Genomic DNA, 22,794 nt, shown 5'->3' with positions numbered 1-22,794 from the left:
TCCTAGAGCGACCGGCAGGGGACGTGGACTGGGACTCGGGCATCTCCCTGCAGGACTCGGACCAGAACAGGTAAGAGCTCAGGGCACACATTTTCTCTCCCTCCCTCGTCACCGCTGTCCCTTCATTCTCCCAGCATCAGGAGGGTAGACCTGAGACAGCAAGAGGACAGGCAAGCCCCTGCACCGGGACAGTGGGCAGTGGGCCACATGGACCATCATCCCTGGGATGGCATAGATGGCACCAGTCACTCCCAGTGCCCCAGGCTGGTGCCACCTGTTATTCAAGCAAAACCATAGGGCACAGAGGCTCAGGGCAAAGAGCCTTGCAAACAACCTGCTCTGCGTTCTTGTTAGTCATTTCCCTGCCCCGGGCTCTATTTCTTTATCTTTAGAGTGGGCCATATAATATCTGTGTGGTTTACTTCACAGGACTGTTGTGAGGCTAAATGCTTGTGAAAATCATTAGGGGAAGTATAGGAATGCAAAGCAGTGGGGTGGGCAGGGGCAGTGGGCTGCCTTCCAACATGGCAGTGTCCTGAGGGCAGGATACACTCTAGGTGGGGGTGAGGGGCCATCTGCAAGTTTGAGCTGCCGCCGTGGTGCCTGCTCAGCGGTTGGCCCAGCGTCAGTATTGCTGAGCTCCTGGCTCCTGGCACACGAGTCTGAGAGTGGTCCATTTCCCTCGCTGTGCCTTGATGTCGTCCTCCTGAGGGTCTGTGGTTTCTGCTGAGGGCAAAGGTTGCTCTCTGTTATCAGGCCACTCCCTGCATAAATTCTGCTTAGTTTTGACCCCCCCCCCAAAAAAAACCTGGACAGGGCCCCCCAGTCTTGCTTCACAAAGTGAGGGCTGCACAGATTCGGGCAGTTCAGCCTCTGCTCGGCTGCTGGGCTTCCCGGTGGCTTTGGCCAAGGGCCTGGTAGAGAGGGGCTGTCTAGCTCCTTCACCCCTCGTTACTTGTATTTGGCGTCCTCGTGGCCTCCCCTTCTGCCAGGGGTCTCTCCTGCCTCAATGGCTGCTGTTTTCAGCCTCTCCTCACATCTCCTCCTAGCCCTGCCACTGTGTGGAGGTGTGTGGCTGCAGAAAGGACGTGGTCCTCTGCGACACCCTGTCCCCTCCTCCTTCCCTGGGGAGCCCGCAGAGGAGACGGCTTGTCCTGCCGAGATGGCGCCTCCTCCTGTAGCCACCCCTTCCCACTAGCGCTCCCACCCTTTCCTCCCTGGGCGGGAGAAGGCCCAGCTGCAAGATGCTGCCACTGGGGGTTTTGTCCAGAGGTCACTCCTGAAAGGAGGTGCCGAACTCCTGACTCACATGTTAGATAATAAGTAATAAAAACATCCATTTTGAAGGAGGAGAACCTCAGCCACGGGGCAGGGAGGGACTTTCCCCCAGTCCTGTGAGGAGGTGGCGTTCGTGTCGAATCCTCAGGATGAGCATTTCTGTTTTACCTGCCAGGCCGTCTGTAGCATTTCAGGTTCAGGTCGGGTGTGGGTGTGCAGGTGGAGGATCTGTAGGTGTGTGCGTATATGCTGTCTGTATATACAATGGCGGGGTGTGTGTGTGTGTGTGTGGAGAGAGAGAAGGTGCCTTAGTGAGCTTTAGGACTCTGCTCAGCATGTATCTGGGCATAGAGCTGGCATGTGGAAAACTTTGTCCTCTGGTTTGTGTAGAAGGTCATTCAGAGTGCCCTGTTGACCTCTGTTGGCGATCCAGTCAGGCCCCTGCTGAGTGGACACCAGGCCAAAGGGCTCCTGGGCAGTTAGTAAAGTGGTCACTAAGACGCTGCAGGGGTCCATCTTTCCCCTAAGCAGGATGGCTTTATTGATGCCACTTCCCAAGAGACCTTTGAAATAAGGCACGCTTCCCTCAGCTCTGTGCCCCAGGAATGCCACATGGACCAGGGTCCTGGGTCTTAGTGTCCGTACTGAGTGGCTTAGCGAGTGTTCTGAGACGGTGGCCGCCCATCATGATGGCCATCCTGAAGGGAGCCAGCACGTCAGTCAGGACACGCTCCGGCGGTGAGCCTGTCAGATCTTCTCAGAGTTGGAGGCATAAACGGTCCTGCTCCACACTCTGTCAAGCTTAACATCAGTGCAGTTCAGTGTTGCAATCCAATAACCATTTTGACCAAGTTAACCCAACATGTATTTAATTTTGTCCACAACTGTTACTGCTCTGCGTGGTGCAAAGACAAGCTCATGAAAGGATGGTGACTGTGCAGCCCAAGACAGCAGTCACTGTCCGACTTGGGGGGCTGGCCCTGCTTGTTGGGGGGTAGTCACAGGGAGAGTCAGCCATGGAGGTGAGACTGCCAAGATGCGGAGGGAACACCAGAAATGCCCCAGGACCCTAAATGCTAAGGGTCAGATATGGAAGAGACCTCCCTCCCCCGACCCCAGGTCCCCTCTACTGAGTCCTAGAGGACCGGAACCCCCTTCCCTCCAGAAGACCATCCCAGCGCTGCCATCTTCCCGCCCAGGCACCATGCTAAGTGCTGTACCTGCATTCTCACTGTAGCCTAATAACTAACTGTGTTGATGGCTCCTGTTTCACTGACAGAGAACCCTCTGGGGAGAGGTTAAGTGAGTTGCCCAGAGTCATACAGCTATTAAGTGTTGGAGGCAGGATTCGCACTCAGAGCTGCTTGGCTCCCAGGAATGTGCTGGAACCATTATGCCACATTGCCACAAGCTGTCCTGTCTGTGCCCCACAGGCTCCTTGAGTTAGAGACCTGGAGGTCTTCTGCCTCCCCTGGCCTGGTGGTCTCAGGTAGGGGCAAAGCAGCGTAGGTCACAGCTCCACAGGGTAAGCTGGTTTCTCTCCCAAGTCACTGCTGAGATGATTCAGGAAATGGGGTTTTGATTTGTGGGGAGAGGATGAGGTGAGAGGTAAGCGCTTCAGAGAGGGCAGAAGGGTCAGTGCTGTCAGCGCCTTGTTCGCAGGCTGTGTCTGGGCGCTGGACTCATTAGAGACGGGAGAGGGGAGGAAAGTGAAGTGGGCGCCCTGTTCAGGGCTGTCTCTCCCCTCATCCGTTCTTAGCAGCCCGTGGGTGTCCCATCCCCTTTCTGTAAAATGGCCAGGACCAGCTCGGCCTCTCCCATGTCTTGAGGCTCTGAGAGAGCGTGTTAATCCCAAATGAACCCAGCTTGTGCAAACAGCACGTGAAACCAGAGGGGCAGCAGCAGGTGATGCAATGCTCTCCCCAGGCCCCACACTGGAAGGTAGTCGGGCGTGCAAGGCATGCAGAAAGCACGCAGCAATGGGCTGCTGCGGATGCCGGGGCAGCCCCTGAGGCCCGAGCCCTTCCTTGGCAGTCTCGTTGCAGAGGTAGTGCTGTGTGACCCAGGCCCGCTCTGGTTCGAATCAGGCCCTTTGTGTGTGTCATCTTGGGGGTCCCAGATCCTGAAATATGTCTACAGGGGCTGTAATTGTTGCTCCACTGTGGGAAAAATGGCGAGGAGAGGGTCTCTGGGGCTGTGTTTCATTTGTGCTATAGTGATGAGGGAATGTCAGAGGATTTCCTGGGCTGCTGATGCCCCCCATCCCTGTGGTGGAATCGTGCCCATTTCTAGATACAGAAGCTGGGGCTGAGAGGGGCAGCCCAGACCCCAGTGTGCACACTTCTTCATGAGAAGAGAGGGAGCGGAGGGCCGGCCTGCAGCAGCTCGTGCTTTGGTGGGTCCCAATTTTCAGGCCCCTGTTGGGATTGCTAGAGGTCACAACTGCCAGCCCCAAAGCAGCCAGTAGACTCCAATTTAAAGGAGGGCAGGCAGGGAGCCCTCAAGAATTTCAGAGGCCTGGCCTGTGGCTCAAGTGGTCAGACCCACAAGTGGGAGGAAATCTCTGGCTTTTAAAATTCAATATCTTAACTAGCATTTTTGGCGACTCTCCTTTGAACCGACCACTGTGTGTAACTTCAGATGAAATTTCCATTGTCGCTTTCACCGCCTGCCCTGCCTCCACCAGCTTCGGCCATAGCTGTTGCTGACGCATCTCCTTCTGGGAACTCCTTGGGACAAGAACTGTGCTGTTCTTGTCTCGGGGTCCCAGGACCTGCCAAGTATCAGCACAGAACAGGCCTTCAGAAAAGAGGTGCTCGAGCACGAGTGTAAGTGAGGGCTCGCTAAGGGCTGGGCTGCGTGGACTTGACAGGATCTGGGTGCCAACGAGAGAGGGCATTCCAGGGAGGTAAGACCTGCAGGAATGCGTGGGAGAGGCTGAGTGCAGGGTGGGAAGGCGGACTGAGGCCTTTTATGGAGAGCCTTGGAATTTAGATTTTGAGTAAGGTGGTAGGAAATGGAGAGACACGAACTGTCTTCCTCTAGCCACACCCGCTCCCTCCGTGGTGGGATGAGCTGGTCGCCTTGCAGTGCTGGGCACTTGCTACGCCCTGTGGCCTGGGACACGTGTGGTCTGGTGAGGGTGTGGGGATCACTCTGGCTCACTGTTGAGGTTCTGGATCTCCTGGGCCTCTAGTATCAGGGGGTCTTGATGAGTGCTGAGGGTGAGCATGGGAGGAGCAAGTCCCCAGGCTTCTCAGGGCGGCAGGTGCGCCTGAGGACCCCCCAAGGCCAGGGTGTAATGAAGAGCGGCCGAGCCTCTGCCTGCACTTCCCCATCCTGCCCGCCCACTCAGATATACGGACACAAGGGCACCCCCTTCCACTTCCAAACCCACCAAGACTAAAACTAAAAAGAAAACAAATTAAATGGAACCGCTCAACAGTGTTTCCAAATGCTTACAGAGCTCCCGAAGTATCTAGGGTTCTAAATCCCCGGTGGAGCAGAAGGGACGCTAACGCTTGAAGCCCTGCGCACAGCTGGTGCCGCCTGGAACTTTCATGCCAGGTCATTGTCACACTCGCATACACCCCACACTCGAAATCTCATTATGGTCCCCATCTTTAGGAATAAAGAGACTCCAGAAAGCTAATTTACCCAAGACTATTCATCTGTGGGGAGTTGGGCTGAAATTCAAGATGAGGAAGCCCTCTTCCCCGGCCTCCAGAGCTAAGCAGGCCACTCTGCCGCCCACCTGGACACCTGCCTGCACACAGCGAGGCCAGGCAGCACAGGCCAGAGGGGCGGCCAGGTGGGGAATTCATTAGCTGTCCTCAAGAAGGCAGGAGTGGGGCCGGCTCCATGGCCCAGTGGTTAAGTTCGCACGCTCCGCTGTGGCGGCCAAGGGTTCAGATCCTGGGCGTGGACATGGCACTTCTCGTCAGGCCACGTTGAGGCGGTGTCCCACAACCCACAACTAGAAGGTCCTGCAACTAAGATATACAACTATGTACTGGGGGGGTGGGTTGGGAAATAAAGCAGAAAAAAAAAAGAAGGCAGGAGCATGGCCACTCTGCTCTCCCAGTCGATGTCTTAGGGAGGCTCTGCGTGCATCCACCCAGATCCTTTTAAAGATGTTGAATGAGGCGTCTCCCACGGCAGCTGTTCTTAAGGATGCCCGCTCTTCCTTCTCTGTTGAGAGCAGCACCCGTTTGTTGTCCTGGCTGTGAAGCCCCATCAAAGGCTTTCAAAGTCTGGAGCAAAACTGCCAAACCCTCCCTAGCATCAAGATGGTTTGTCACTTCCAAACACGCCTTCCCCTTGCAGCCGACGACAAGGGGATCTCTTCGGCAGGTGACTTAGTTCATGCTCAGGGAGTCTATCCTTTATGCGGGGAGGGGGTGAGAGTAACCCAACCAAATAATGGTGCTACTCCTAAAAGCAATAATAATAATAATTGCTAACATTGATGGAATCTCACCAAGTGCCCGACTCTGTGCTAAGCTCTTTTAAGGGAATCAATCTCGTCTTAACAACTGAGCCCTTATTTAGCAGGTGAGGAAACTGAGGCTTCACCTCTAAGTAACTGGCAGGTGACACAGCTAGTAAGTGGCAGTCCAGAGTTAGCACTGGGCAGGCTGCCCCAAACCGTGCTTTTACCCACGGCCCTAGGCTCTGTCCTGTCAGTGTCTCGGAACCCTGGGGAGAAGGCGCCTGTGAGGGCGAGCCCAACACCGGCTACCCCCTCATGGAGCACGCCGTCCAGAATCCATTCCCGCCTACCTTTCCTCTTCCTCTCACTCGGGAACCTGCACCCAACATGGCAGCAGGAGAGCTCTATCCTTGGTCATCGAAAAGCTTTATAATATACAAAATATATATACATATATACACACACAAAAATAGCTGGGAACAAAAGCTAGGCAAAAAGGTTTATATATGTTCTGTCCACTGTATTTTCCGTCTACCTGCTGCATCCTGGAATCTGGGAAGTGTCAGATCTCTTATAGTCTAAATTATTTCCCTATTCATGTTCCTAGGATGAAAGGGTTAAACCCGGACTTGCTGGAGCTTATTATTTTAATCCAGGATTATGATGGCTGCGGAAAGAGGCCACTCTGTCCCCGTGACCTCGCTGGCTAGGAGAGGAATGGTGGTTGTCCTGACTGGAGATCTCAGCCTGCCTGGCTGGGAGGAGGGCTGAGGTCGGAGCTAAGCCTGTCCCTCCACCAGGAAACTGGCTCAGACGGAGAGACCGGAGGGGGAGGGGGCCACATGCAGCCCTTTGTTCTTGGGAAGCAGTTTAGGATGCTGGTGGGCGGCAGAGCGGAGGGAAGGGCCGGAATACTCACGTGGACTCCAGTTGTCCCCAACAATTAGCTCTTTGGAGGGTTTGCTGCTCTTTGAGGGCCAAACATCTGTAGTGGGAACCCCCCAGGGAGGGGACCTCAAAACACCCCCACCCCTCACCTCGTGATGCTCCAGACTACCTGGCCAAAGACCCAGACTCACAGGGTAGCAATGTGAGTCCTCTCCCCTCTCCAACTCCTACTGTTTACAGATGGGGAAACTGAGGCCCAGGGAGGAAAAGGACGCAGCCACCTGATCCCTATGCCCTAGCCACTGAGCTCATGAGCCCCAGATGTGCAAGCTTTCAAGCACGTGACAACAGCTGTCTATTCTTAGGTGGAATCCCCTTTGCCTAGCCATGACTGAATGCCCCAAGTCTTCCAGGAAATTTCCGGAGGAACTGTGGGAGCTGGGATTGTGGGTTCCAGTCCATGATGAGAAGGGTCGGCTCCAGGGCTGTGTGCCCTTGGCAGAGGCCAGGGTCAGACTAGACTGGAAAGCCTCCCTCGGCCTGCCTGGCAGGTTGGCGCCCCTTGAGGGGACCAGTATGACGCAGTGATGGGAGGCGGGCGGTTAAACTGGGACAGACTCAGCATCCCACAGCCCGGCACCTGCTTTCCCCCTGCTTCTGGGAGAAAGCCCGCCTTCCATCGGGGCTGGTTAGCGTGCACCACGACCAGGGGTTGCCTGGCCTGCTGACCTTGGCTGCCGTCCGTGAAGGTGGCTGCAGTCTCCTCCTTGCTCCGACTGTTACTGCCTGGGTGCCTCCGGGTGCCTCAAAAGCCCTGCTTTTTCTAATCAGTGAAGAAACCAGCTTTGTCTGCGAGGAACCAAAACAGGGCAGCTGAGGAGGAGGAAAAAAAAAATTAACAGCTCCAAGTAGAGGGAGCAGAAAGGAAACAGCAAAGCTGGAAAATGGCTTAAAAACCTGGGGGCAAGGCTGATCCTGGCAGCATCTGGCCAGCTGCCTGGGGGCCCTCCTGCCTGCCCACCAGGTCTTGTGACAAATGCCCTCCGACAGCCGGGGAACCACAGCTGTCACCGGAAGGCTCCGAGTGTGCGGGCTGGCAGCCAGAGGCCCGCGGCTGCAGGGGCGTCTCTTCGGGCTGGTAACCTCATTATCTCTGCTGTTGGAGCGGGAGCCCCAGGGAGCACAGCTGCTCTCAGCGGTGCGTTGGAGCAGCGGCCTGCTCAGGAAGTGTGCAAAGGGAGGTCTCGCCTGCCAAAGGAGGCTTCGCAGGGCGGCGGGCCTGGAGAGTCTCTTTCACATCACTTCAGTAAAGCCCCCCCAGTTCCAAAACTGTGCCTGGGCCCTGCCAGCGTTCACAGGCACAGATGGTGCCTTTATTCTGGCAGTCCTTTTTTTTTTTTTTCTTGGGCCCCAAAGCTGGGTTAGGTACAAATAATGAGCAAAAGAAAGAAAAAAGCGTCATCTGCGCAGAGCTTGTCCAAGGATGTCCTAAGGAGGCCTCAGAGTTGTGCCATTTTCCGCTCACGTCTCTGTCCTCCAGGAAACTACTTGGTACCTTCCCCCTGTCAGGACAAGACCCCCTTCTCCAGGTGACATATGGGGTAGGTAAGGCGTGGGAGTAGGGGGGCTGCAGTCTGAGATCTATGCCCGCTGAGCCTCCCCCTGCCTGAGTTCTTTGTGGACCCTCCCTGGTGAGGACAGCCCAGTATATGTGACAGTGAAGAGAAGGGCAGCCATGGGGGATGCTGAAGTCACATCAAAGAGCATGTCTGACTCCAGCCACAAACATCCTCAGCCCGTCCTGGGACCCAGGGAGGGGAGGGGAGAGGACGCAGAAAGGATGCTGGAGGCAGTGGGGCTGGCCGTTGTCTGCTCTGCTCTCAATTCATGTTCGACCTTGAGCAATGTGCCAAATGTTCCTCTCTGCTCCGGAACACCCTCATCTGTCAAGTGGAGAGAACACGTGCCCTCGGCCAGCCTGGCTGGGGAGAGTGAGCTCCGTGGAGAGAAACGGCTTGTCAGTGGGAGGTTGTGGGGCTGCTGTTATTGCTGTAGCCCGGTGCTGGCTGTATGTCACTGTCTGAGAGACAGCTTTGAAAAAGGGCTGCTGTCACTTTCTGCAGCTCTGGACTGGCCGAGGAGGCAGCACATCTGGTAGGTGGGGAGGGCCAGTGGAGGACCCTCATTATTATGAAAATCAAGCCATTTGCTGAGTTGGTGTGGGTCCAGCTTAATTTCTCTCAGCCCCAAACTGATGCCTGACAGGTTTGGGTTGGGACTGAGGCAAGAAAACACCAGGACTTATAAAAATGTCATTTCCTCAAAGGAGCAGAACTGTGATGGGCAGAGCCCTGATTCCTTGTGTCTGTGGAGGGAGCTCGGGGTGGTGCTGTGTGTGCTTGAGTGGGTACGTGTGGGTGCAGAGAGAGACAGAAGGAAAGAGGGAGGTGATGCGTGTAAAGACCATCTGGCTGGGCGCAGGCCCAGCCTGACAACCCCGGGCCCTTTTCTCCCCCTCCTTCCAGATAAGTCCCACTGTCTGCCCAGGGAAGGAACAATAGAATAATCCGGAGATTCCCCTACCCTTTTCTAGATCCTGCTGGGGTCTCTGCCTTCAGTCCCTGAGCAGAGGTCCAAGGTGGGCCAGCTCCCCAGCCCTGTCCACCGTCACTCAGGGCCGTTTCCCAGGCCCCCAGCAGGGTGCTTTCTGTCTGGGAGCTGGACAAGGAAGGCTGCACATGCAGGGCTTTTTCTGGCAGAGCCATGCTCGACACTGTGAAAGCCCTCCTAATCCGTGTTATTTTCTTCTAATCCCTCCCCACCCCACTCTGGCCTGTGTGCCACCCTGCAGGACCTTTGGTCCCAAGCCGGAGCCCGTGCAGAGCCCCAGGCATGAGGAAGCCAAGCATCTGCTGCAGCGTGCCCGGATGAAGGCCAGGACCCGGCCCCTCCGTGCCAGCCATGATATTGTGCCCGCCATTGCCCAGGGCAGCCGGTGAGTGGGGCCCCGGGCCAGGCTGACCTGGGAGGGCTGTGCAGAGAAGGAGGCAGGGAGCAGAGACGGGATCTAGCCAAGATGCCGCTGCTCTCTCCTCCCTTCTGTCTGTGCACGTGTTTTTCCCATGTCAGTCACTTGCCTTCGTTCAGTCAGTCAGTCAGTCAACACACCTTTACTGAAGGCCTACTGAGTGTCAGGCGTTGAGGAATTGAAGATGAATGAGACAAAACCTCAGTTCCCTGGGGAGACAGAGGTCACAGTCTCCAGGGAGAAAGACTGGCAAATGGATCAATACAATTCTGTGGACGGTGGTGAGGAAAGGAAAAGGTGGTGAGGAGAGGAAGGATGTGCATGCAGAGCGGGAAACCTCTGACTCCACCTGGAAAGGATGCGGGAGGCTCTCGAGAGGAGGTGGCTTCTAAGTTGGGGCTTGAAGGAGATGTAGATGTTCACTGGGCAGGTGTGGGCGGCAGGGCGGAACCCGTGAGCAGGAGCTCGGTGCTCAGGTGTTTGGCCAGGCTGGAGCGTGAGGACATTGGCGGGGTGCGTGGTGTGACAGCCAGAGAGCTCAGGGGAGGCCAGTCTGGAGGCCATCAGGCCCACTGAGTAATTTGGATGCCTCCCATAATAGCGAGGAGCCACTGAAGGATTTTAAGCACGTGGTTAGCGTGATCACGTTTGCATTTCCACGAAGCCCTTCCAGCTGCAGGGACGTGTCAGAGCTGGGGACAGTGGGAAGGCTGCACGTGGTCCTGGTGAGACGAGATGGGGGGAGGGTACGGAGACAAGAGATTGCAAAGAGCCAGAGGCAAGCAGGTTATTGAGGCAGAGAAGTGGTGAAGACTCTGGAACCAGACCACTGCATTTGAATTCTGGCTCTGCCACTTATTAGCTGTGTGCCTTTGAGGAAGTCTCTGTGCCTCAGTTTCCTGACTTGCAAAATGAGAATTATAATAGTGCCTGTCTTACAGGGTTGCCGTGAGGGTTATATGAGTTAATACAATTAAAGTGCTGAGAACAGCACCTGGCACGTGGTGAGTGTTATATAAGTGTTACCTCTTACTCTTGATCATGTAATTAACTGGATATGGGAAGTATGAGAAGGGGAGGCATCCAGGATGGAGTCCAGGGTTCTGACTCGGTGTCTAGAGGTTTGCTGGGGTCCTAGCCAAGGGGTGGAGTCTAGGTGCTGTGTCAGGCTTTGGAGGGGGTTGCCCAAGGAACATCCACTGGAGATGCTTATCAGGCAGTTGGATACAGGCTCTGTAGAGGAGGAGAGAGGTTAGGACTGCAGATTTGAGCATTACTCTGATTTCACGATACATGAGCCATGGGTGAGGGTGAGCTCATCAGGGATGAAGAGATGGGAAAAGAACAAGTTCAAGGACATTCAGACCAGGACTTCACATATGTGGCTGCTCCCTGAGTGACATCCCATCCCCGTCATTGTGCCTGTTCTGTGTACGGTGCACCTCAAGGAACCACTGAGACAGAGTTCACCACACCAGAACTGGTGCACCTGGGCCTGAGATCTGGTTGCCAGCCCGTGCCACACTGTGCCTGTCCCAAGCAGGACCATCTGTGCAGCTGACAAGGCCTGTGGCTTGTTTGGCACGGTGGGCATGCTGGGTCTGCCGGTTTGCCTCACCACGTGGCACTAGAGGGAGCGAGGATTCTCAGTGGAACTGGACCACATGCTCTTGGATGGGGGATGCTGAGCCTGCTCATTAAAGGCTGAGGAGCTCATGGCACCATTGAGATGATTCCAGCACGAGCAGAGGGCTGCAGCCTGCCTCTGTTCAGCCTCATTGTCATATTTAGGAGGGGGGCTCAAGAGACCCTAAATCCTGGCAAGAGGTGCCAAACAGGCTCTGCTTTTATTTCTACATTTTGTGCCTTGTCTCCCTCTAGCTGGAGGGCACCAGTTAGGAATGGGCATAGCCTCTTTGAGGCATCCTAGCTATCCTCTGCATTTACGTGGGGCCCAGAGCCTTGGACTCCCACGAGACCCTCCCGTTCCACTTTCTGTGGGTGCTTGGGTTGGCTTGGGTAGCCTCAAAATAGGCGAGACTACCTGCACAACAGCCTGGACTGTGTAAGTGTACTCTTGGACCCCTCCTCCTCCCCAGATCACATCAGCAGCTCACAACAACCCCAATCGCTAGCCTTAAAGTAGGTTCCCTTTTGTAGGCTGCCCCTGGCCGCAGAAATGCTATAGAAATGCAAGGTGACCCACTTTAGCAGCTGCTGTGTCCAGAAACGAATTACTTTGACTTGGCAGCGCTGATGAATCCTCTGAGGGTATAGCTGAAACTCAACGCCAGATGGCTTGCTGCAGATGCTTCTAAAGGTTACGCTTGTCAGATCCCCCTGGAGAGCCACGCTGAGTTAACATGGAGATGCCACACGGGCCCCAGGCCTTGGTTAGATGCAGGAGCTCCGCCCCCCAGCCCAGGGCCATCAGCCCTTCCAAAGGGCAGCTTGGTGAAAGATGATGGAAGCCCAGGGGCAGGCAGAGCATCTCCAGAAGGCCCTCTTTATCCTCGGTCTGGCTGGAGGTGGCTGGGGGAGGCCGAACAGACAGGCTTTTCCAAGAGGTGAAGAGGTGGCAGTAGCTGCATTTTCTGGAAGCAAATCAACGTAGAAATTGAGCAGCTCCTGGAAGCACAAGCTCTTGCCTTTTGGGGACAGGTACATCTAGGTTGGTGTTCCTAGTCCTGGGAGGGCAGAACATGTCAGCAAGATGCTGGGCCTGGGAGCGTGACCCTGGAATGCTATTGGTCTGTGTCAGATGGCAGCTGTGTCAAGACTGTAGAGCTTGTGCAGGTGACATTGGTTGAAGGCAGCAATTGTTGTAGGACTACACTGGTGTAGAAAGTGGGCCTTTAGAGAGGGGCCTTCCCATGGAGGCCATTCAACCCTGGGTGCTGAGGCAGACAGAATCCCAGAATCCTCCCCTTGAGGGATGGTTGTTGGGGCATCCGCGGTGGCTGGCCTTGAGAAGCTTGGCATGTCCACTGTTTGCTTGTTGCTGAAATGCCTTATTCGCTCTGCACTTGTCTCCGAAATCCTTACCTTTATGCACGTTCCAGCACTGCTGGTGGAGGCCTCTGAGTTTCAGTAATTGAGTTGAAGCTACCTTATGTGATTAAGCTCTGCTTTTTTCCTTTTAGAACAAAACAGTTATTTCTACCTTTGACGAGAATTCTAGGCCAGCTTGATTCACTATCTTGTATGTGAAAGTTAAGGGCACTGACGTGGCTGGCAGGACCTGGACTCTCTTGTTAGATTAGGAATGTACTGTCTTTACTGGGCTTCCTTTTTTCCTCTCCAGAAAGTGCAGCCCACGTCCTGTCAGCAGAGCAGGGCGTTGCGCTCTGGGGCCTGTGCAGGAGTTGTTGTGTCTAAGCCGGGGTACCCAATCTCCCAGGAGGCCTTTCCTGCATTGGGTGGGCCTGGCCAGTCAGGGTGTCCTGCCTTTGCAGTGGGGGTAGACCTTCTGTTCCGTGGGGCTCCCCTTGTTTCTGGAAGGTGAGGTGATGCTGTTTCTCTGGCTAAAGGCTTCCTTTCCTGGGCAAGAATGTTCTGGAGAGCTGAACACATGGACAGCGACCCCACCAGAGTGAGTGTCCACAGCCCCTCCCTCAGGTCCTGAAAGGCTAAAGAGATACAGGTACCGGTGCAGGTGGGGTCCTCAGGGGCAAGGGCTTAGGGTTCCAGGGCCTCATGGTCACCAGCAGAACATGTCCCAAGGGCAGAGGGACCTCCCCAGGCCCGCTGAGACAAGCACAGAGACCCTGTACCATCTTCAGGCCGGGGAGATCCTGTCAGGAACTTTACCTCTCAGCTGTGAACCCTTCTCTGAATGGAGGCCCACATTGTGACTTTCGGGGGCCCTGAGTACTCTTGCCTTCGTGGACCCCTTCCTCAATAACAAAAGTTAAAAGCTATATTTTATGACCATGCTGGTTTAAAGGTGAATATATCAATGTTCTATATTAGACTGTTTCCTTTGACATAAAAGTTATTTATTTATTTTCTTCTGACTTTAAAAGAAATGAAAACATTTTCATGGGCTCCTGGGCACTGTGGCTGTTGTACCTGATGGATAAGTTGGCCCTGTCTGAATGTGAGTTCCGGAAAATGGGGTGACTGACAGCTCATCAACATTCCTCAAAGCAGCCCTTTTAAGCACAGGATCTGCTCAGATCTCAAAGCAGGCGGATCCACTTGCTTAGCAATAGTACTTTTCTTAAAAGAACTGCCTCCTGGAGCAGTGCTAATTGAGGAGAATACGGGAGTCAGGAGGCGTGGCACATGTGCAGGTCCCTATCGCCCACTGCATCCCAGGGCAGTGGAAATATATGGTGGACACCCAGGTGGGACTCCAGGGAGGCCCCCAGTGCGGGCACCACAGCACTTCTAAGCTGCATGATTTAGAAACTGCTAGGAGACAATGCAGTATGACATTATGACATCTGCCAGCATGGCGTTCACAGTTGGGTGAGCACTAGCCTCTCCCCTGGTGTCATCAGAGGCCTGGGGACCAAGATTTGATGTTGCAGTCTATGTGACATGGTACAGGGAGTGAGTGCCCTAAGCCCTCAGCCACAGCTGCTTCCCAGGGAGCTTTGCAGGGAATCAGCCTTGCACAATTTTAACTCTGACCTCTCAGTTCACCTCTGGATCCCAAAGGGTAACCTCTATACATTGTGCTCCATGCCATCAGCAATCCACACCATTCCAACCCCTCAGGGCTGGGAGGCTAGTCAGTGGCTTTGCTGTCCAGGCACAGAGGGAGGGCAGGGTTAGGAATGGCCGGTGACACCCCCAGGGCGTTCACCTGAGCCAGGCAGGCAAGGCCATTTATCCATTCAGAAAGAAACAGCCTGGAAGGTTGCCCTGTCCAGTACAGTAAATGCCATGTACGGTTCTAGAAGTCAACCAGTTCAGTGGCCGCTCTCCCCACTGGCTGGCATGTTTTAACAGTAATTCTTAAGCGCAGATGGTTTCTTCCTGCTGTTATCTGAACTCCTTTCCTTTTAATTGCATGCCATATTTGTCCTTCTGTTGGGTGGCTTAAATTTGGTGAGGCAGGAACTCACGTTGAGGCAGCCTTTTTGAGAACATTGGCATCCTTCTTCCAGAATCAGTGAAGCATCCAATTAGAGGAAGGAGTAGTAAATCCACTTTTCGCTCACATACATTTTGTTAGAATAAGTTGTTGGAGAGTCGAGGCGAGCTTGAGCAAGTTGTGCTGTGTACAACATGCTACTGGAGCAGAGTTTAACTCTCTGTTCGGGGAGAGGGAGGAGGAAGCCTTCGTAGGCACGTTGAGGACGAAAAATAGTAACATAACACATAGAGTATGCCAGCATAGATAACTGTCTGTGGGTACACTTCTGGGAAATTGGAAAGGAGTGGCAGGTCCCTAACATCCAGGCCACTGCCTCTAGGCAGGACTTGACCATCAGCATAGTCCGTGTCTACTTCTATTTACATGGCTCCTTATGAGGAGAGAAAATTGCCACAGCTTGCCTTTCCCAGCTTCTCAGGTGCTAGTCAGCTGGAACTGGTCTTGTGTGGCCCATCCTTTGCAGGAATGAGGAAGGGCCACATGGTCATGCAGTCCCTTCCGGCCTTAACATCTTCTGAGTCTGTGATGACAAATGAGTGACACAGGTGTTCAGAGGAGGAGGCATTATCATGGTGTGTTAGTCAGGGTTCTCCAGAGAAGGAACCAACAGGATGTGTGCATATATAGAGAGAGAGAAAGATTTATTTTAAGGAATTGGCTCACACGATTGTGGAGGCTTGCTAAGTCCCAAATCTGCAGGGTAGGCTGGCAAGCTTAAGACCCAGGGAAGAGTTGCAGCTCGAATCCAAAGGCCGTCTGCTGGCAGAATTCCTTCTTGCTTGGGAGATCAGTCTTTGTTCTTTTAAGGCCTTCAACTGATTGGGTGAGGTCCACCACATCATGGAGGGTAAGCAGCTTTGTTCTAAGTCCACCAATTTAAATGTTAATCTTATCTAAAAAACATCTTCTTACAAACATCCAGAATAACGTTTGACCAAGTACCTGGGCACCATGGCTCAGCCAAACTGACACATAAAATTAACCGTCACAGGGGCCGGCCCAGTGGCTGAGTGGTTACAGTTCCATGTATACCACTTAGGTGGCCTGGGTTCATGGGTTCAGATCTTGGGTACAGACCTACACTGCTTACCAGCCATGCTGTGGCGGTGTCCCACACACAAAATAGAGGAAGATGGTCACAGATGTTAGCTTAGGGCTAATCTTCCTCAAGCAAAAAATAAAAAAAAACAAGAGGGAGATTGGCAACAGATGTTAGCACAGAGCAAGTCTTTCTCAGCAAAAAAAAAAAAAAAAAAATTTAACCATTACACATGGTATCTCTACAGTAGGTAAGATTAATGAACAAGATTCAAATGCAGACAGGTTAAGAGGAAAGATTCCAGGAAAGGATGACAGGAGGGCTGCATGACAGGATGGAGTGGGAAGCCTGGAGGCCCTACAAGCAGGTAGTGGGGGACAGAGCTGGAGAAGAAAGCAGGGAGGAATGTGGAGGGCTGTGTATTTACCGCACAGTGTGTGAACTTGATCCTGTGCCCCCTGTGATGAAGCTGTGCTCCATGGGGACCAACAGACAGGAGGCAGCCAGGCCAGATAAGAGGCCACTGCAGGGGTCCGGCGTGAGTGATGAAGAAACGATAAGTGAGAGAAATGATGTGAATCTCTAACATTTTAGCAATAGATGGGGGGGAGGCCACTGCAGGGGAAAGGAAAAGAGAAGTAGGGTCCTCACTTAGGTGGCCTCTGAGGGGAAATGGCCTATGGGCCTGGGTCTATTTGCATAGTGGCCTGAAGCTCAGGTTCCCTGGCTCGAGGGGACCCTGGTGTGAGATTTGTGGGGGCGTTTCCTTGGGCTGAGTGGGACTTGACCGCCAGCCTCGGTGCCTCCAGAAACTGGGACTTCCCAGCACAGCTTCTCAAGGGGAGGGTGTGCGAGGGGGCTGGGGAAGGCCAGGTACAGGAGTGGGTGTCGGACAGACAAGGTGGAGAGTGCAAGGAGAGACACAGGAGTCATTCTGCCTAAATGTTGTCTAAGCAAGATGACCAGGAGTCCCGAGTGGACACTTTTGGGAGCGAGAATGCTTAGGACCCCTGACTTCAGGCCCCACACAGCCTCTGTAGAGACTTAAAATATGCTCTTCCCATTAAACCTTTATAGGAAATACAGTGTTGCCGCAATCCATCACTACCACATGCCTGTGATGGCCGGGCTCACGTCCTCTCCTAGACGCACACACATCACACACACGAGGACTTTGGTATCATACTTCTCGACAGTCCTGAGTTTCATTATATTTCCTCTGAACTCAGGCTGAGCCTGGCAACAGAGGGGGACAAAAGGGAGGAAGGTCGTGTTGATTTTGTTTAGCGCTGTGTCTCAGAGTCAGGATAGGCTTGGAAGCAACTCTGATTTGCTGCCTGACTCCCCAGGAACCTGATTTGGGGTAACTTTGGGGTTGTAGTGACCACAGAGCACTGTGGGAGACTGTACCCCAGAGTGCCTTCCTCTGCATCCTTCGGCCTGTGACCTCTCTCCGTGACCTCTCTCCTGTCTCCCATCAGAGATGGCCAGAGGAGCCCAGCCCTGGGCCCAAGGATGACCTTTGCCTGCAGAGACAACCTCCAGAACGGGAACACCAGTGACTCCTCCAGCGGGGAGAGTCCGAAGCGGGGCACCTCCCCGTCCCACGTCCGCTTCGAGGATGAGTCTGCTCGCGACGCTGAGTCCCGCTACCTGGAGCGTCTGCAGCAGCGGCAGCGCCACGTGCTCAGCTCCGCGCTGCAGACTGTGGACCAGGGCCCCCTGCGCTCCAAGCCAGAGCTCGCCGCCTACGTGAATGGGGGCTTCCAGCGCAGGGACGCCGTGGAGGGGGCCCTCCGCAGGCCGGTGGGCGGGCGGGATCGGAGGGCCCTCCCCGCGCCGCAGCCCGCACGGGGCAGGGAGAGGAGGTGCCGAGCCTGTGGCAACTGCATAGAGGACCGACGCCCCGCCCAGGGGAAGGCAGCCCCCGACCCGAGGGCCCACCAGGAGCGCAAAGCTGCCTGTGGGACGGAGAGGGTGCTGGCGGAGCCCCTTAGTGCTCGAGGCCGGAGCGCCCCCATCAGGCTCCTCCCTGTCCCCCCGGGGCTGCACGCCAAGTGGATCCGGGAGACACACATCGGAGCCCCTGTGCGCCCTGAGGAGGTGGACTCTGCCCTGGACAGCACGGACACCTCCGACAGCTGCAGGACCGACAGCGAGGAGGCTGGGACCTCTCAGCCCGACAGGACCCGCAGCCCGGCCCGAGGCAGCAGCCCCCGGCTGCCGGGCTCCAGGCCTCGAGAAGGCCACAGGTGGTTCCGGAAGGCTGAAATGGAGCTGCCCCGGTGCCCTCAGGCCCCGCACTGCCTGCCTGGGGTTGATCCCCTGGAGGTTTCAGATGAGGGGAAAGAAGGCAGAGCACACACACCCGAGGGGACTCTGTTTCCCAGAGAAGATGCTTTCTCTAAGCCTCCTGTCCTGGAATCTAAGAGGACTTCCCTGGGATCCCAGGGGCAGCCTGGACCAGAACTGGGAAATCACTGGGCTCACCCCGTGGCTTCCCTGGCTCAGTACAGGACAGTCTGTGCCACGGCCTCTTGCATGAAGCTGGTGTCCTCGGGGCCGGGCAGGCAAGCCCAGGTTCTAGAAAGCCACCAGTCTCTGGAAACTGTCTCTGCTTCCTCCCAGCAACAGAGCCATGCAGAGCCCTCTGCCCCCCACCAGGCAGAGCAGCCAACCGCTTCCTGCTCCCCCAAAGGCTGGGTGCCAACCCCTCCCTCTTCAAGGAAAACCACCTCACCTGTGTCTCACAGGAAGGCAGCCCTGGCTGGGCCCCGCAGGCCCGGTGACCAGGGACAGCCTGCGGACACCCCTGTGCCTCCTTCAAGAAGTGTAGTTCCCAGGACCTGTGAACTCAGCCCCCCGCAGACCCAGCCCTGCAGCCCCCAAGTCAGGCATGCACTGCTGGCCCTATCCACCAACAACTGTAACAACAGCGTGCCTCGGGGGCTGCAGGAGCCCCAGGAAAGAGCCGTCCGCGAGGGCAGAGTGGAGAAGGGCCCCCGAAGCCAGGAGCCTGAGGCACCCCTGGAGAACCATGCAGATGGTAAGGGATTGCCCCTGGTCTAGGGCAGGCCTAGAGCAGAGACCCTAGGCCAGGTCTGTGGCCCACCAGGCACTCAGGGTCTTCACTTACCTTTCATCTTAATAGGTGACGTAGCCACGAACACGCCCAGCAGCCCCTTGGAGCCCCTCCGAGCAGCGGCAGGTGTTGGGCAAGCTTGGGATCTGTGGGCTGGGTGCAGGATTCAACATCAGCCTGGAGGCGGATTGGCCAGCTCCCTCCGGGGGTGCAGAGCATGGGGAGGCAGTGGTGGGAACTGCTGGGCGCCCTGAGGGGTGTTCGGAAGCTACACGCTCTGTGGCTGCTGGAGGCCTGGGCTTTAAAGGAGTTTGAATACCGACCCACAAAGCAGGAAGTGGCACCAGCTCCAGGATTTATTATTTGCTCAGAGGAGCAAATGACTAGCAATCACATGGTTGAGGCCCCGCCCCTTCAGCATCTTCATTTCATTCATGCACTCCTTCATTCATTCAGTATGGATCGAGCACCTGCTACATGCAGGCCCTGTACCAGGCACTGTGGGGAATGTGTGAACTAAGTCAGCAAGAGTCCTGCCCTTGAGACCTTCTGTGGCCAGGCAGGCATGCTGTCTGGAGGACACAGTGACCGGCGGGCAGAGCCTCCCAGACCTCTGGCCTTGCTGGGCAGGCTGGTAGGTTTCAGCAGGCAAGGCTGCTGAGGGATGTAGGATATTACCTCTGCCCTTAGAAGGGGTCCTAGTATTGTGGGCACGTGCTGAGCGTCAACAGCCTTAGGCTCTGATTCCCGATGTTGTGATTTGAGGTGAGCAACTCAGCCACTCACTCTTAGGCAGAGAAAACGAGCCCGCCCCACACACTTTGCCTTCATGTGCCATGACTCTGGCCGCCCTGGGGCTAGAGGAGGAGAGGGCACAGAGATGACAGGCCATATCGAACTTACTGAGGAGGTGGACAACCCCCGGATGTGGGTGGGGCTGACCACCCCCTCCACTGCACAGGGGGACACAGACACTTCCCCTCTCCAGCCCTTGCTCACATGAACCTTGAGGAAGCAGGCCCATCCTGAGCTCCCTCCCGCCCTGTGCTAAGGTGCGGGTGCCTTCTCTTTGGTGGGCTCCAGGCTGGCTGCTGGCTGCCCCTAACCACTTCCTGTGGGGCGTCCCTACTGAGATCTGCTGCCCTTTCTGGGCAGCCTGGCCTCCACCTCTCGGGCCTGGAGCAGAGGCCAAGTGAGGCCCCTCCTCTCATTAGCCAGGAGGTCTTGGGCATGTCACCGAATCCCTCTGCGCTCCAGGCTCCTGCCCTGTTCCTGAGGGTAATACTAGGAGCTATCTCCTAGGAACCCGGACACAGTCTCTGTAGAGGGTTTAACTCATTGCCTAGCACATTGCAGCACAACAACTATCTGTTGATATAAGAGGGTCATGACTTATCACAAGCAGCCGCTTCATCTTACAGACACCTATTAATTATCTACTGTGTACCAGGTGCTGTGCTGGGGGTGATGGGGCTACAGGGGTAAACAAGACCCCATTCCCTGCTTCGTGGATGTGTCACCACTGTATCCACTGCTCTCTTGGAGCTCCTACCTCGGCCCAGCTTCTCTTGGCTCTCCAGCCTCTGTCATTGGGAATGACCCCTCCCCCCACCGTGACCTGTGGGGATGGGTGAGTGACACAGGAGGGATGCTGTGGTTGTTGCAGGAGGACTCCAGGGCTTTCTCGGCTCAGCAGCTGCCAGCACCATCAGCTCTAAGGGCGTCACCCTCTCCCTGGCCTCAGAGGAGCCAGAGTCCAGCCAAGAACCAGAGGGAGGCCTGCAGAGGACAGAGTTGAGTTCTGGAGGGCATGCGTCATCCCGGTAAGTGACAGGAGCAAGAACCCTGACCACAGGACTGGGGGACCGGGGATGCTGGGTGGGGAAAGAGAGCCCCCTGGAGTGGTGGCATGACTGGCCTCACTACTCCCAAATCCTTGAAGGTTCCTGGACTGTGTCCAAGCATGGAACCCTAATACTCTTTTCCCAACCATTTTAGTCTACTATACTTGATTATTCACTCAGTGAGCATTCATTGAACAGCCTCAAGCTCCAAGGGCACAGCTGGGCACAGCCGACCAGACAGCCCCAGCCCTGAGGTGCTCCCAGGCTGGGGCTGTCTGTCTGAGAGGACTCGCTTCTGACTCTGGGCTTGGAAACAACTAGATGCTGAGGAAACTGAACCCAGCTTTCACATTTCCATTCTCTCCTGCAGCGTGGAGGGTCTGAGTCCACGCTGTGGGGCCCCCCAGCCCTGGTGAGTCAGTCCTCTGGCTGGGGCCTTCAGCACTGCACACCATTCCTGGTGACATGTGGCCCAAGGCTTCACATGCCACCAAGAGCCAAATCTCCATCTCCAGCCCAGTAGGCTCCCCAGAACTCCAGATTCGTACCTCGGGTTTCCCCCGACATCTCCACTCGGGTGTCTGAGAGGCGCCTCAGACTCAACACCACCAAACCGACATCTCATTCTCTCCTGCTCCTCCGGTCCTCCTCCCAGCAGACACACCGCCATCCACATGGTGCTCCCCCCGCACATCCGGGCTGCTCTTCTTCCTTCTCCCCCACTCGAGTCCACTGCGAGTCGTCTCCAGCTCCTCATCCCCCTGTCCCACGTTTCTCCTGCTCTGAGCTGCAGTCCCTCTTCTGTGGAACCCCTGCCTGCTCTCTGCCTTCGCTCCTGCCCCCTACAGTTCCTTCGCCACACAACAGTCAAAGGTATCTTTTTAAAACCTTAAATGATGTCATTTCTCCTGCTTAAACCCCCCAATGGCTTTTCCTCTCACGTGAAATAGAATTCGAACCCCTTACCTTGGCTTATGGCTCAGTGTAATCTGGCCTCGGCCCACTTGTCTGACCTCATCTGGCACCTGTTTCCCCCTCGCGCATTCCGTCCAAGTCCTAACGGCCTGGCCCCGTCGCGTTCTGGAACACGCCGAGCCTCTTCCTGCCCGAGAGCCGTGATGCCAGCTGTTCGCTCGCCCTGGAATGCTCCCCTCCGGGCTCGGCAGGACTGGCTCCTTCTTGCCACTCACTTCTCACTTTCAATATCACCTTCTCAGAGAGACCTTTCCTGGCCACCCTGTCGCTCTCTGCTTCACCCTACTCATCAGTCACGGACGGTTTTCCTCATTGGTTACTAGGCTTTGTTTATAAGCTCCTGAGAGTGAGGACCTTGTCTGTCTTGATTACCACGTGCCCCAGTGCCTACAATAGGCCTAGAAGAGGTCCTGAAAAAAATACTGAATGAATGATTAGGTGAACCCATAGTTCGGTGGGACGCCAAGGATCTTGGTTGAGCTCTTCTCCCTAAAAGCTACCCAAGCAGAGGATCCAGCAGAAGTCCGCTTGGCCTTTCTTTCTGCAGCCTGGCCCTCACATCCTCCACGAGGCATCTGTGCTGGCCCATCTGGGGCCTCTGGTGCAGTCCGCCCTGGCCTCTGCCCCCTAGCCCTCTCCTGCCCACCTCATGTCCACCCTTGCATTTCAGAGCATTACCAGGGGTCAGCGCGGCTCCTGGCCCACCCTCAGCCGCCCCTTCTGACAGGAACAAGAAAAGCAGCAGCGGCATCGCCTCCACCCTGGGGCTGAAAAAGTTCTTCTTGGCCCTGGGCCAGGGCACGCGGCCCAAGTTGGGCAAGTCGCGCAGCTACAGCGTGGAGCAGCTGCAGCCCCCTGCGCCTGGCCCAGCTTCACACACCAGCACCCCCAAAGTGAAGAGAGCCCCATCGTTACAATCCCTCCGTGTGGTGAGTCCTGAGGGCCCCAGCCGAGGGGTGTGTGAGGCCGGTGGTGGAGGAGCCGCCATTGGAGCGAAAGGGGAAAGGAGAACTGGAGCACTGAGGATGCGCCCAGGGAGCCGGAAGTGGAGGCCGGGAAGCTGCTGGCATTCCCACGGTTGATCTGGGAGACCTGGATTCCCCTGGACACGGTGGGGGTGG

General features: G+C 55.6%; 1 protein-coding gene across 9 annotated transcripts in view; it reads left to right on the top strand.

Moving 5' to 3' along the window:
* KIAA1614 (KIAA1614 ortholog) overlaps positions 1 to 22,794 on the top strand; it is a 47,583-nt gene that overhangs the window by 4,308 nt on the left and 20,481 nt on the right. For 4 of the 9 annotated variants that reach the window (XM_014845269.3, XM_070497990.1, XM_070497991.1 and 1 more), the window contains exons 3-7: positions 7 to 70; positions 9,450 to 9,593; positions 17,254 to 18,818; positions 20,521 to 20,677; positions 22,344 to 22,602. In XM_014845269.3, the coding sequence (XP_014700755.3) occupies positions 7 to 70; positions 9,450 to 9,593; positions 17,254 to 18,818; positions 20,521 to 20,677; positions 22,344 to 22,602 (2,189 nt within the window). Of the gene's footprint in view, positions 1 to 6; positions 71 to 8,171; positions 8,753 to 9,449; positions 9,594 to 17,253; positions 18,819 to 20,520; positions 20,678 to 21,353; positions 21,572 to 22,343; positions 22,603 to 22,794 lie in introns of those variants that run through there. The other 5 variants (XM_070497993.1, XM_070497989.1, XM_070497995.1 and 2 more) reach the window with 5 other exon arrangements.

The sequence above is a fragment of the Equus asinus genome, chromosome 25 (genome assembly GCF_041296235.1).
Source record: "Equus asinus isolate D_3611 breed Donkey chromosome 25, EquAss-T2T_v2, whole genome shotgun sequence".
In the NCBI taxonomy this organism is placed as follows: domain Eukaryota; kingdom Metazoa; phylum Chordata; class Mammalia; order Perissodactyla; family Equidae; genus Equus; species Equus asinus.
The sequence above is the reverse complement of the archived record's forward strand: the minus strand, read 5'-3'. Positions and strand labels throughout refer to the sequence as shown.